Source organism: Carassius auratus, chromosome 24, assembly GCF_003368295.1.
Source record: "Carassius auratus strain Wakin chromosome 24, ASM336829v1, whole genome shotgun sequence".
Lineage (NCBI taxonomy): Eukaryota > Metazoa > Chordata > Actinopteri > Cypriniformes > Cyprinidae > Carassius > Carassius auratus.
The window spans coordinates 1,072,354-1,087,098 of NC_039266.1; the positions used below are offsets into that span (position 1 = coordinate 1,072,354).

General features: G+C 36.4%; 1 protein-coding gene across 3 annotated transcripts in view; it reads right to left on the bottom strand.

The window, feature by feature from the left end:
• Positions 1-6,084: 6,084 nt before the first annotated feature.
• Positions 6,085-14,745, bottom strand: part of ctnnd2a (catenin (cadherin-associated protein), delta 2a) — a 273,177-nt gene continuing 264,516 nt past the window's right edge. For all 3 annotated transcript variants that reach the window (XM_026200540.1, XM_026200542.1, XM_026200543.1), the window contains 3 exons: positions 10,768-10,899; positions 9,825-9,901; positions 6,085-7,893 (listed from right to left, as the gene is read on the bottom strand). In XM_026200540.1, the coding sequence (XP_026056325.1) occupies positions 7,633-7,893; positions 9,825-9,901; positions 10,768-10,899 (470 nt within the window). In that variant the 3' untranslated portion in view covers positions 6,085-7,632. The remainder of the gene's footprint in view (positions 7,894-9,824; positions 9,902-10,767; positions 10,900-14,745) is intronic.

Below are 14,745 nucleotides of genomic sequence, written 5' to 3' on the forward strand. Positions count from 1 at the left end.
CTAAAACAGGTTATAGAGAGAGGGAAGAAAATTTAGTTTTTATATATTAAAAATATGATAATCATCAGCATAATTTAATTAAATATTATTTATGGTAACATTACTCACATGAGATGAGGTCACAGCTCGATGTACTCTTTTTCGTACCTGAACTATGGGTCATTTTGTACTACGGGTAAAATGAATCCTTCACCTTTCACACTGCTCATAATTTACCTGGGGTTAACAATTAATCCTCCTGGATATTTCGTATTTACGGCGTTTACTAGTTTCAAGATGTCAGCGATTGGACGAACGCGGCACGTGATCTCTTTACGTAAAAGCTCTTAACATTCGCGTATTTTAATTACATATTCCTGATTAGTTTTCCAGGATGGACTTTTTGGACTATAAAGGCAAAATTAAACGATATCTTTTTAAACTCCAATTAATTCGTTTTCCCGTCACCATTATTTGACTTGTTTTGTCGCTGAAGCTGCTGTCTAAAAACCTTCAAAACGTGCGGGATTTCTGTGGGACTTTGGACGTCTGGAATGGGTGTCTGTAACATTCTAGCCCTAACATTCTAATTTTGTTCTTCACTGTTCAAGTTGTACCGAAGTGGGGTTTAATAACTTAAATTCTAAATTATAATTAATAAATAAATTCTAAATTACAAGTGGAATCATGTCAGTTTTACACAAGCATAACAAAAGGTGCTCCTCTCATTAAACGTTTTGGAACGCATATCCTATTTGGGATCATTGTCCTGTACACTTGTTCAAGTTTTGTTCTTCAAAAGTGCATAAATCAGTTTTCCGATATATTAATCTGAGATGTTTGCCCTATAGCACTCTGCATTGTGCAGATGTTGAGCTGCATTGATGAATTTACACGGAGGTGAATCATGACCACTAGAGGGGAGACTAATGCTTTAATAAATGTCAGGAGTTTTCATTTTGAAACAAGCCACAGAAACAAGCCTTATGGAATAGCACTTTTTCAAAGCAGCTGGTAAAAAAAAATACAAATCGTCTTAGCTGCATACGAATCAATATATGATCAAATATTTTGGGGCAGATTTCTGCATTTGTAGCATCAGATGCTGTCCATAGTTGCTAGGTGAAGTATTCCATCATTAAAGGATATATATATACATCATCAGTAATCACAAAAAGCCTAGTGTGTTCTGGGTTTAAGAAAACAGTTGTCATAGAGTGCAGTCAAACCGTTATGGTTTTAGGACCTACAGGAGCTGCTGATCTGAGCCTGACAGAGGTATAGTATTTCATCGTTATATCGTTTTGAAGAGCTGTATTTGTGCCAGTAATGTCTGACTATGACGTTCACATTGGACGTATCATGGGAGACTGATGGGAGTTTTACATAACCTTTAGCTTGCATGCTCTAATAACCATACTGTTCTGATTATCATCGAGGACTTTAAAAGATTGAGTTATTTTGTGACAACCTATCAAGAAATGTCCTCATACTGTATAATTTCACCCCCCTCTTCATTTCCAGGACATATTAAGCACATTTTCCCCACAATTCTTATTACTGTGTTTTTGTAATTTTAAGCAATCATTTTTACTGTAATAGTAATTTTTTTTTACAGTAAAACTGTTGCTTTGTTATTATTTAAAAAGTAAAAAATAAATAAATTCAGGGTTCATATTCGAAATAGAATAAATTAAAATGAATAATTCATAAAACTTTTTTTTTTACTATAATTGAGTTAATAAAAATATAAAATATATTTTGCGTTTTAAGTGCATTTAATATGTTTATTATTTTAGTTTTTAAATTTTTATGTAAAAAATTGCAAATACATTGAAAAAAAATTGGTTTAGAATTAATTTTCAACTCAAATTTCACAATTGCTAGTGAATTTCACAGATAATTGTAAAGAAATTGCAAGACACATTGATTTAAACATAACTGAAATATTTCCTTGTAAAACAAGGACTTCAATAATAGTTTTATTTACAATTTTAGAAAAATTTTACAATGTACAGCTGTTGTACTGCAATACAGAAAAACAATGACTTTTATAAATATCATGATGTAATCAAATGTAATCATAATTTCATGTTATTAGATTAAGGTTGTATTTTATATTCCAGTAATGACAACTGTGGAGATTGAGTTTAATTGTTTTAAAATTGTTACATTGGAAATCATTATACTAGTAGACTTTTTTGGGGTGTCCTGAACTCCTTGATATTCCCTTGTATGTGATAAAGAAACTATTGGTCATTTTGTTTGGAAATGAATGATTTAGTCTGGTCTGGCACAAAAACGTAAAGTCTAAATTTCACGGATGTCAAACTAACAACCCTGTTCAGTCTGTTCGGACTCTAGAATGAATCCTGACGAAAATTCATTTTCCCTTCATGAATAATTTGATCTGCAGTGGGCTGATGATCCTTTTATTTAACTTTTGTCATCACAGAAATGGATTTTGTGCCAAATCTGCATTTTGGACTCTACTTCACGGATGTCGACAGTATGCAAGAGAGATGGGTTTCCAGTTCTTGCCATATTTGCCCTGGTGTAAAATGAATCACATTGTTCAATTGAAGACCTATTTTCATGCCACATTAGATTATAATCCCACAGTGTGAGGCGGCGCACACTGAAAATGAAACTTTGGTACATATTGAACCCTTAATCATCGCATGAGTTCAGGGGAAATAGAGCTATTCTGCACAGCCTCTGAATTAAATTTTACAACTTCACAGAGCCGAGGGGATGAGACAGCGAGTGTCTGACACTGAGTGTTGCATCGAAATATTTCAACCTGCGAGTCAGAATCACTTACAGGTTACTATAATGGAGACAAGCAGTCTACAATTGCTGACATTCAGACTAATATATCCCAGAATTTAAGTCTGCAAATAATATTAATCTAACAGTATTGACTTGATAATGTTTGTAAGTCTAGACTCACAAATCTAATAATAGACTCGAGATGAGCAGACTTTTGTTTCATGATATGCAAGTCTGAAGCCAAAAATGTTTTCCTTCCTGCAGTATTTTGCTTATCAGTGAGGGTCCTGATACATTATTATTATTTTTTTTGGCAGTGGTTCCATAGAAGAACCATTTTTAGTTCCTCAAAGAACCTTCGGTCAACAGTTCTTAAATGAACCAATTTGAAGAACATTTTAAAAACCCTTTTCCAGCATAAATAAACTTTTCTGCATTTGAAAGGTTCTTGGGCTGTTCAAGGTTGGGACCATCGATGCCAATAAAGAACCTTTATTTAATGAGCATACATAATGCACAATGCTTTAAAATAAAGGTCTGAAAAGGCGGATTAAAGAACCTTTTGGGCAATAAAAGGTATGTTCAAGTTTCTTTGTGGAATAAATAACCTATATTTTTTAAGGGCCATCATACACTACTGTACAAAGGAGGGTCAGTTAGATTTTAAAAGAAAACCAAAGACACATTAAATTAATCAAAAGTTACAGTAAAAACAGAAGTTTCCTATGTCAAATAATTGCTTTTCTTTTAAACTTGCTGTTCATCAAAGAATCCTGATAAAGAAACGATCAGGGTCTCAATTAAAATATTAAGCAACACAACCATTTTCACAATTTATAACAATAGTTAATGTTTCTTGAGCACCAAATCAGCTTATTAAACAGATTTCTATAGGATCATGTGAGACTGAAGATTCGAGACATGGCTGCTGAAAATGTAGCTTTGCCATCGCAGGAATAAATTACATTTTAATATATATAGAAAAAAAGCTGCTTTGCATTGCAATAATATTTCTCAGTATTACTAATCAAATCAATGCAGCCTTGGCCATTAAAACCATTAAAAATCTTATTTAACCCAAACTTATGAACTGAAGTGTATGGATAATTTTCTGTGATCAAATAATTTAATTTACTTTTCCATTTGTAAGCAATCATTTTATTAGAGATCGCTGAGGTAAATTTTTCGTTTGATGTCAGGAAAAAAAGAAAGAAATCTTTTAAAAAATAGATTTCAACAAGGACACTTACTAGTGTACAAATGTCTCCAATAAGACCCTCAGCGGACAGGCTGATGTTATCACGAGTGCTCCAGGGCAAGTTTTACTCCAGCTACTCTATCTAGCTGATGCAATATTATAGAGCAGAGCAAAAACTGGAAAAATATGTGGCTTTCTCCTGACTTCTACTTCGAAATTCATTTTAAAATTCCCTTGCATTGCCATGACAATCAGGACCCCCATTCTTGTGCCACAGACCAAAACACACATCTCATTTCTGTCTCTCCTGTGCTGGATGGAGGAACTCTGTCCCTGAAAGCAGAGAAGTAATGATAGTACTCATACTGACAGGAAATGAGCAGATAGAGTCCGTCTCAAAGGGCTAAATTTAAGGTGCCTGTTACTTAATCCCATAATGCCTCGCCAGGCATGAGCCGCCACATCCTCCTTCTCTAAGAGGAGACTCCATCCTGTGTGCTTATTTATTTCCTTTCCCGCTACAGGTAGTAACAGGTACAGGCCCTCTCTTCACATGTGTGTGCCCATGTGCGAATGGTTGGGTAGCCTAAATCGGCGCAAGAGACCCTTGTTGTACATCATGCAAAGCCTGCTGGGGATGTAATGCTCTGAAACTGTGCTCTCCGCTGAGCTATGGATTATGGGAAGGATTCAAAGCCAGCACCTTTTGCTTCTGTTTTCCTATTTCCTAGGGATTGCTCAGATGGCTGTGGATCTGACAATACTGCACCCGGCTGGAAGAGGTGGAAGAGCAGATCAATAAAAGGAATTGTGGGTATTTGGCCAAAGGTTCTTTGTACTTTGTAATCCAACTCGGTGAGTCTCCAAATGTTTAAAACACATGTACAATGTTATTATCAATATATAACACACATACTTCCATTAACCTAATATAAAACCACATTAACGTGGACAATTTAGGATTGCCATGTACAGAAATGTTATGGTTTAAAGGGGAGGAGGGGGGGGGGTGACATTTTAAAGGAATAGTGAATAAAATTCTGTCATTAATTACTCACCTTCATGTCTGTCAGGGTTATGTTTAGTTCTTGTTCTGTTTTTTTACTTTTCCCCTGTGTCCTAGTTTTACTCCAAATTATCATTTCATTCACCTGTGTTTTATTAATTAACTCATTAATTGTTTTGTTTGCTCCCCTTCACATACCCTCAGTTCTCCCCTTAGCCTTTGTCCGTTCTACTTTGAGTTGAGTTGTATGTCTTGTGGCTTTTGAATTAAAACACGATTATTGGTTTTGCAACCATTTGCCTTCGTCTGGCTTCTTTTGGACACAACCATTACAGAAGAAAGGGCCTTAAACGATGATTGCTGCTGAGGACGTGCTGTGGGATTTGCTGCAGGGTGGTCTGAGGTTGGACCAATATGTGGAGGGTTTCCTTGAGCTCTCTAACCCCGTGAGCTGGCACAACGATGTTTTGGTATCCACTGTTTTTAACTATATAATATTACAGCGACCACAGCCATGTTTTGCAATTTTAACTAAACCACAGTTTAAAGAGCCATCGTGTTTTATGTTTGGATGGTTGCTTGCAGAGTTAAGTGTCTTTGGGCTTGGCTCATAAAGGGATTCATTTAATGGAGATAATAAAGTAGGCACATGCAGGATGCAATATTTTGGTATGTTGTTTATTGTTTTTCCAAGATAACACTTTTGGTTTAAATTTACTATAGGCTTGTTCTTATTCTTTTTTTATAGCAAGATTTGGCAACACCGAGTTGAGTACCTCCTTCGCTGTGATTTCTTGCAACACAACTCTGAAATGCAATTAAATGTAATTAAATCTAGTTGTTCAGTTCGGTTCTGTTCACACAGCATGAATTTCTGCAAATGTGATTGTCACTACCTGCATTTTTTCAGAAGATAATTTGGTTGTAGAAATGTGGTTGTCACTTCCAAAAATCACCAAGAGGTGAACTGCATCCAAGTTTAGCCGCAACTTGTTCATGGCCATTGTGTAGCGCCACCTTGTGTCCAAACAGTGGTAGTACCGGTGTAACTGCAGAATAAATGCAGAATCGTTCAGGTGTGAAAATGATTTTGTGGCATATCTACTGGACATAAGAAAACTGCTCCAAATCGCAAAGAGTAATTTATTGTCCTGACATCAGAACATCAACCAAATCCAGCATGATTTTTTTTTAGTAGCTTGGTAACAACACAACTGGGACCAGGTCAACATTTCAAGTTTCATTTTCTCTTTTTTCTGTTGGAATCAGAACATGAAGGTAAACAGAATCGTTTTTCTTTTTTTGTACAAGTCTTTTCTGGTTTGTTTCTTTCAGTGACACTGACATCAGCACATAAAAATTATATAGATCTATATTTATATTCATATTTATATATTTATCATTCTCTATTAACATCTCAGTGTAGCAGTTCATCATCTGGTCAAGTCAAACAGAAGAAGCCACCTATCAGAAACAAAGCCTCTCATAGCAAACACTGATCGACATACAGCACACACTCAACTAACATTGAGAGACAGGGTTTTTTGTACATCTTTGGAGGGAATTAAGCTCACAAAGTTACATTTTGCCCTCCTGGTAGTATTCCAGTGTTTTCTATATGTCGCTTAATTCCAGTAAAACACACTCATGAACAAAAAACACAGGTACAAAGTAACTAACTGAAAAACGTAAAAATGTCTCCAGTGCTGATTGAAGAGATTTTAAAATTTGGCACAGTCACTTGGCACAGAAAACTGAGATCAAGGTCTAAAACAGTCAGTTTTCCTGCAAATATGCATGACAAATAGCCGCATTTCATTTTATTCCACACCGAGTCATCAAGAAAGAAAAAAGTGAAATTGAAAAAAGAATCTATGTCAAAAATCTACATCTATTTTTGTAGGCAGTGAGAAAGCACTTCATCAACGAGGAGAGGAGAGTGGAATGATGCTCTGGTCTTCATCTGTGTTTGTTTTAGTTGCCACAGACATATTCATGTTTTCAGAACGAACGATACTGGCATTTACATCCTTGTTCTTCAAATGTTATTTTGGGGAAGGGACACTGAAGGTTAACACATCTCTCTGAGCATTCTTTTTTTATTATTCTTTTTTTTTGTCTTTTTCTTGTACCGTAAAACAAATACCCAAAGCCATGGGAAGAACCGAGTGGTCTGTGTAATTTACACAATGCACTTGTGTAATGCATCTCTTTAATGTACACCAAATACTTTACATCGAATTAAAAAAGATCAAATAAAAATTGTGTGGAAAACATGTAAAGAAAAAGCTTTTGATCCACCGTGATGCCAAATAAATGAAAAGAAAGTTTTGAAAGTGGTGAAAAGCTGTTCCCGTAGCTCGTTTCACAAACTTCATTTTCTTGTGCTTGCATACCTCGCCTTCCTCTGCTATATTTTGTTTTTTCAAATACCTTTCAATACAAACCCACTTTCTACTCCAAAGGTTAAGCTTTTGCTTCTCTTTAAAGTATGTGCTCTCTTTTATCCCATGCATTCTTTCTCTCTGTCAAGGCCTTCCTTTCTTTCTTTTTTTTTTTCTTTGCTCAGCTCCGCTCTTATTCATCACGGAACCAGCTTAGACTAACAAAACTCGGTGAAAAATGTTTTGTGATATGCATGCACATGCAGTTTCCCAGCCTCTACGTGCTCGAAGCCCTACACCCAAGAGTCGGGGGACGCGGGGTAGTGACTCGTTTCGTAGTTGAGTTCGCTATAGGGCCGGGCGGCAGAATAGAAGTCCACGTAATTCCCAGTGGACTTGAGTCCCAGGTGCATATTCAGATCGGTGGCGGGAGGGGGGCGATGGACCTGATCCTCAAAAAATGGCTCCTCAAAGTTCCTAGTGGAGTTTTGATAGATGGGGTACACCTCGTAGTCATTGAGTGGCGGCTCCTGCGGTGCGGGCGGCACTGGGACCTGAGGTGAAAGAAATATTCGTGAGTGAAGGTGAGCAACAGAACCATCCAGAGTCACACATCTCAAATTTGGGAGGAAGAGGCAGCTGTTGTGCTTCCAAATACATTGATTTGGAGCTTATGTTCTTTTTTTATTGTACAATAAGGATGGCCCAATGCTTTATCATACGTTTTCGATAATGTTCACACATTATGCCTTGCAAACACAAACATTTTGTTTTCAGTGACAAATTCACATGGTCAAATTTTTTAACTCAACTAGTTAAAATTATCTTTGAGTTTTTGCTGAAACTGCAACAATGACTCAGCAGTAAAAATTGGCTGAAAATTACAAACCAATCAGTAATGGTTGGCCCTGTATGTATTTATGAATTAAATACTGTTAGAGTTTTTACAATACTATCATTTCCAGCTGTTATAGCAAAATATATTTTGGAAGCAAGAACACTTACAGTGTCTTGAAATCAAAATATCGCTAATGTTTCAAAATTCAAAAACTAACTCACCAGTTTAGACCATTAATTATTCTATACCCTTCTGAAAAGCTCTGATTTGAAGTTTGGAAAATCATGATGTCACAATTCTCCTTGAGACGCCCCTTAATTTGCATCGTCATAAGCAATCCGAGGAATAAGACTGTCAAACTCAGAGGTTCTTCTGTCAGTGGATGTAAAGAAACTGCACTTCCCTTGCACAGCCTCCTAAAGATCTGAGCATTAGAAATGCATGACTTCAGTTTATTTTTAATGATGTGCCTGAGAGACTGAGAAAGTTATCATTTGTTCTCCATATTCCACAACGGACTATTTTATGAATTATTCTAAACATGCTGCTGGTGTTGTTCTGAATTCTGACCCCCCACCAGGTTGTTTTTGTATTATGGATATGGTGCAGTGAATCTAGCCAATCACAGCCGTGGGCATTTACATCTGTATCCGCGAGAGGTAACGCCCCTTGAAATTGAGTTTTTCACAGAGGGTGAAATGAGGGAAAATTATAATTTTTTACAAATATCGGACGTTTTTGGTGCAAAAAACTTTGCAAACTTTATAAACTAACCTTGAGCAGCATAATACACAAAGCTGAAACTGCATTTCATGACCCATTTACTATTTCATGAAAACAACTGAATATTTTTCTTATGCAGACTTTCTGCCTAACATCTCCTTTTCTATAAGCAAGCCTGGTGAGTTTGGAACAACACAAGGTAAGTAAATGATCACGAATGTTTCATTTTTGAGCGATCGAACCCTTTAAATTCACATTATCCTGTCCATTCAGAGCTGCTTTCGATAACAGAGAGATTTGAAGCAGAAAACGAGATCTTACTAATTGAAAAAGATTCAGAGCTGAATGCTCTCTAGCTACAGAAAGAAAAGATCCACGTGGAAGCCAGTCTTATTAGTACCCAGCCTCCTCGCAGCTGCTCGTCCGGGAAAGCATTTCTGTCGACTGACTCAACATACGGTGTGGTTCGGAAGTGTGCCAGGGACATCTGGCAAACTTTATCCATACGGAAATCTGAAAATGTACCATGATAAACCTGTCAAGTAGATATTCTATATGCAATGCCTTCTATATGGCCAAAGTGCCCAGCACTTGGAAGCATATAGTTGCGATTCATTAGCATAGCATGACGGCTCAAAGTCAAATAAACAACATCTGACAGCTCTATACAAGAACGAATAGATCTTCAGCCTTTTGTTTGCCAACACAGTTCTGGATTGGTAGATAGACAGCTGCCTTGTGTTGAAAACATTAGCTAATGATTTATCCCAACATAGCCACATATCAGTTTTAGTAAATGTAAATGGTGTCTGATTTGCGCATGGATTTTTTAAAATCAGATACATATTTCTCATGCAGCCTTGGAATTGCAGTCCCTGTTTGACCCTGCTTAGGCGAGTCATCTCAGGCTGATTCATTGCTCACCTGGTTGTGTTTGATCTCGTCATTTGAAGTTTCGTACGAGTTGCGAAACAATGTGGATGTTCCACAGGAGGTTTGAACTGCGGGATGAAAGGGAGAGTGTGAAAGTGAAAAGAATGTTTTTTTTTTGTGTTTTGTTTTTTAAATCAAGCAATAAACAACTGTGAAAAATTAATCCATCCTTTTATAAGACGCTCTGGCAGGGCTGTAGCAAGGAACTCTGGGCTCTATTTCAACCAAATGTGAGTCTGGGATTAAGCTTGATGGACCGTAAACACACTTTATCCTAAAAACACTTACATGTGGCCAGCCAAGAGTTCAAACCCAGACAGTGTTGTTGTTTTCTTCTCGCATATACAACATTTCAGTATCAAACAAATTTTGATTAGTATATTATGACACATTTTGATACATAATACATTAATTTAATAATGGCTCTTAGATTAATTCTGCTAATAATGTTGTGGTCCCCCCTTAACAATTATAGTACAATTGAAAATGATTAATATAAATACAAATTAATCCATATTAATATTATCAATAAATGCATACAATTCAAATGTTAATATATTTTCATTATATAACTAGGCCTATATAGCAACATTGATACAATTTATATACACCAATATAACAATAAATACAAAATATTATATTAATTATATTAATATTATAATTCATGGATATAAAATCACTGTTATCTATGTTGCCTTATATTAAATTTAAGCAAATTTATTGTAAATATTCAATTCCACATCCTCTTGTGTAAAACTGGTCGAGTTTAGACTGTTATTATTATTGTTATTATTTTTTTGTCAATTCAAATATAATTTTAAATAAAAAGCTCGGGAAAGAGTGGAACTCAGTTCTTAAAGTGGACATCTAGTTTACTTGCAGTTAAGTGCTTCAAATAAAACTCTGATCTTCCTCCTGATGAAGTTAGACCTACCTGGCATTGTGTCTTTTCTGGAAGTGTGCTCTCCTTTGTTTCCATGGTAACTGGCGTTGGTTCCAGTGGCGTCGTAGTCGCTCTTCCTGTCCTTGAGGCTGATCATCTCTCTGGGTGAAGCGGGGGCACTGGCTGCAATTCAAATCATCACACAAACCTTCTTACTGAGCATCTGGAGACACACTGGCCTGATTTGACACTTTATAGCTTTTTCTCTTGTCTGCCATCTTTAGGACGGTGTAACCAACTCTGAATGTGCAATTCTTTGCTCTTTTTTCAATTTCTGTTTATTTTGTCTAAATGTCTCTCTCTATTTCTTGCTGTCTTTGTTCATCATTTACTGCCTGTACAAGGATGGACATGCAGAGATCTGCATCATTATTCATCATTAGTGCTGTTTAGCATGACAGCATGAAGGATGTTTCCAACAGGTCCTGTAACCGCCAGCTCCAATCTACCCAGCTCCACCAAGTCATTAAAAAAAACAAGAAATCACTCAAAGAATTCCATATTTGTCCTTGAAGTGCCATCTTTTGGAAAAAAAAAAAGCATTAAGTCATGACAGAAAAGTTACCATGTGACAAACACCAACTCTATGGGAGCAATTAGACCAGAGAAAATATTAGGGGTTATGGGTGGTTTCTATGATCAGTGCTGGGTAGTAACCATTTACATGTAATCTGGATTTAACATTTAAATCTATAAAAAATGGGAATTGTAAGATTCACCGATTCATATCGGTGCATTAGCATAAAACTTAACGATGCAATGGATTGATTTAAAATATGTGCATTAGGAGACCAGTTGGCATTTGTATCACAATCGTATTTGCATCTGTAAAACTGATTTATTTATAAATAATAAGTAGATGCACTGCACTTTTATTATTTCGAAAGTGCTGCTAAGTAAATATAAAACGCATTACAACATAACAGAGACCAAGTGGCTGTCTGTCTGAGCCAAAGAAATAAAGCAAATTATCTGTACAATACTAAATTTCATAGCATCACAATTTTTTTTTCTTTGCATCATATTGCATTGAATCGCAATGTGTTGAATCGAATCAAAATCAGATTGCACTGTATTGTAATTGGGGTGAATCATATCACATCGGCGGTTGCGTCATATGTCTCTTTAATGTGTCGTATCGTTGCATATGTATTAAGATGCGTATCACATCAGTCTCAGTTCTAGAAACAAACATCCCTAATACATATTTTGTCAATGAACTCTGTGTTTTGTCCTAGCCACTTCAAAACAGCTGTATGAAGGTCACAGAGTCTTCCCTCTGTGCCTAAAAATCCCTTCCAGCCTCAATACTCTAACCAGATGATCGCCACTCCCCCTCCGAGCCTCCTACAGCCCGGTCTGATCGGGCCTGGATCCCTGGATAGTGGGCAGCAGCACTATCTCCAAAGCACACAGCTACCCGAGGGCTCACGGGTACGGAAGACCTCTTTGGCCAGCGTAGAAGGATTTAGACACACCCATGCACACACACCCACGCTCACACACACACACACACCTATTACTGATTAGCCCTGACCATGAAACACTTTTTTATACTCACACTCCAACAAAACACATAATAGCTTTGAGCATCACTCTACCCAATGGCCAAGAGAAACATTAGCATGCTAATTATTTCAAACCCATAATCAGATTATAACCACAAGTGCTTCACCCTCCTCTAAACTGCTTTGATACAACTCCTAATCTAATCATTGCTCTTCAAAAATGCATCATTTTGCCAAAATATGCACATAACTGATTATCGGTCTTAAATATCAAGGCGCTCCAGTGGTTACGGAGTCAACAAGCGATGAGACTCTCAAAGGCTCCTGTCATGTTTCCATAAACATCACGAATACTGATTCTCAGAAACACAAAGCAGTTTCGCAGAAAATCATTACTGATGCATTTAACTCAGTGTACAGTGCTTTCTGATTTGATTTTCTCCAGGTAAAGCTGCTACTCTACCGAACAGTTGATGATCTTAATGGTAGAAAATGAAAACAATATTTTTCGAAGGACATATAGGAAAAATTGATATTGTGAAAAGATGTGCTATACAGCAGTTTTAGCCGGATTTGGCCAAAGGGGTTTTGTGTCTGAGCTCCAATGGTATCAGGAGAGGAACACTCGACTATTGCTAAACTTGTGTGTATCTCCTTGCCTACAGCACTAAAAAAGATTTGATTCTAATAGACACAACAACCATTATTGTCAATAAATTCCTCGTGAACACAAATAAAATCCTAAGAAACCTGATGACATTAAGTATTTATTGTTAAAATTTTATTAAAACGGTTGTAAAAGGAAATTAGCAATCTATTTGTCTATAAAAAATCAGGTGTGATGGCCAACTTTCTGTTTTTCTCAAAAATGTTTAATTGTGACGATAAAAAGCTCTTTCAGTCAGGGCAAACAGTTCAGTCTTAGCCACCTTATAAGTTGTAATCAAAGTGATCTACAGATTGTTTCCTCACACTTTTGGGTCATTAAAGACACAACATGTATCTGATATCTATACTGAAAGGAATAGCTCACCCCAAAATGAAAATTTGCTATAAATGTACTCACCCTCAGGCCATCCAAGATGTAGATGAACTTGTTTGTTCATCTGAACAGTTTTAGAGAATTTTAGCATTACATCTCTTGCTCACCAATGGATATTCTGCAGTGAATGGGTGCCGTCAGAAAAAGAGTTCAAACAGCTGATAAAACATCACAGAAATCTACAAGTAATCCACACCACTCCAGTCCAATCATTAACATCCTATTAAAGTGAAAAGCTGCATGATTGTAAGAAAAAAATAAATAATTAAAACTTTAAACCATTGCTTCGGCTAAAATATGAGCCCTCTATCCATAATATTGCTTTATGGAATCAGGAGAGAATTATGCACAGATCATGCAAAAGCAGTCCCAAACCATTCTAATCAAATATGTCTATGGACTTGTTGATGTGAGAGGACAAGAGGGGACGGACTTTTCCACTGTAAAAAGCGTTAGAAGGGTTTATGGACAGGCATTTTTACTAAAAGTGATGATGTAAAGTTAAATTCTTGATGGATAAAAAAACAAAAAACATTTTGTTTCATAATATGTTAACTGATGGACTGGAGCCATGTGGATTAATGGTAGATTTCTGATATTTTTATCCGCTGTTTGGTCTCACATTCTGACGGCACCCATTCATTGCAGAGGATCCATTAGTGAGCAAGTGATGCAGTGCTTATCTGTCCCGATAAAGAAACAAACTTGACTACATCTTGCATGGCCAAAAGGGGAGTACATTTTGAATGAACTATTCCTTTAAACACCAGTTATGAACTCAATGGTACTTTATTCAAATGAACAAAGAGCTCGGAGTCCTCTGGCCTCAATGTGTCTCAGTCATGCATCAATAGCTGGCAACTCCAAATCATGGCTGTTGTGTTGTTAGGGTCTGGCAACCCATAAAAGTATATCTGAAGGCCTTGTCTGATGGCATTAGCAGCAGTACATCAGTGCTTCATGATTAAATTGTAAAAGTGGGCAAAAATGTGTCAACCCTGCATTGAAGTTCACGCCAAAATCCTTAATGTGAATGTACTGACCAGGCAGAGCTCCTGGCTTAGAAACATTAATCTCTGTGTAATTGTAATGTGCGGTCTGCTGATGTCTTTAGTGTACATTTTTCGAAATTGAGATGTATATATAATCTGAAAGTTGAATAAATAAGCTTTCAATTGATATATGGATTGTTAGGATATGATAATATTCGGCCCAGATTCAACTATTTGAAAATCTGGAATATGAGGGGGCAAAAAAATCTTAATATTGAGAAAATCCCTTTAAAGTTGTCCAGATTAAGTTCTTAGCAATGAATATTACTTTTCAAAAAAAAGTTTTGATATACTTACAGTAGGAAATTTACAAAATATCTTTATGTAACATGATCTTCACTCAATATCTTTATGATTTTTGGCATAA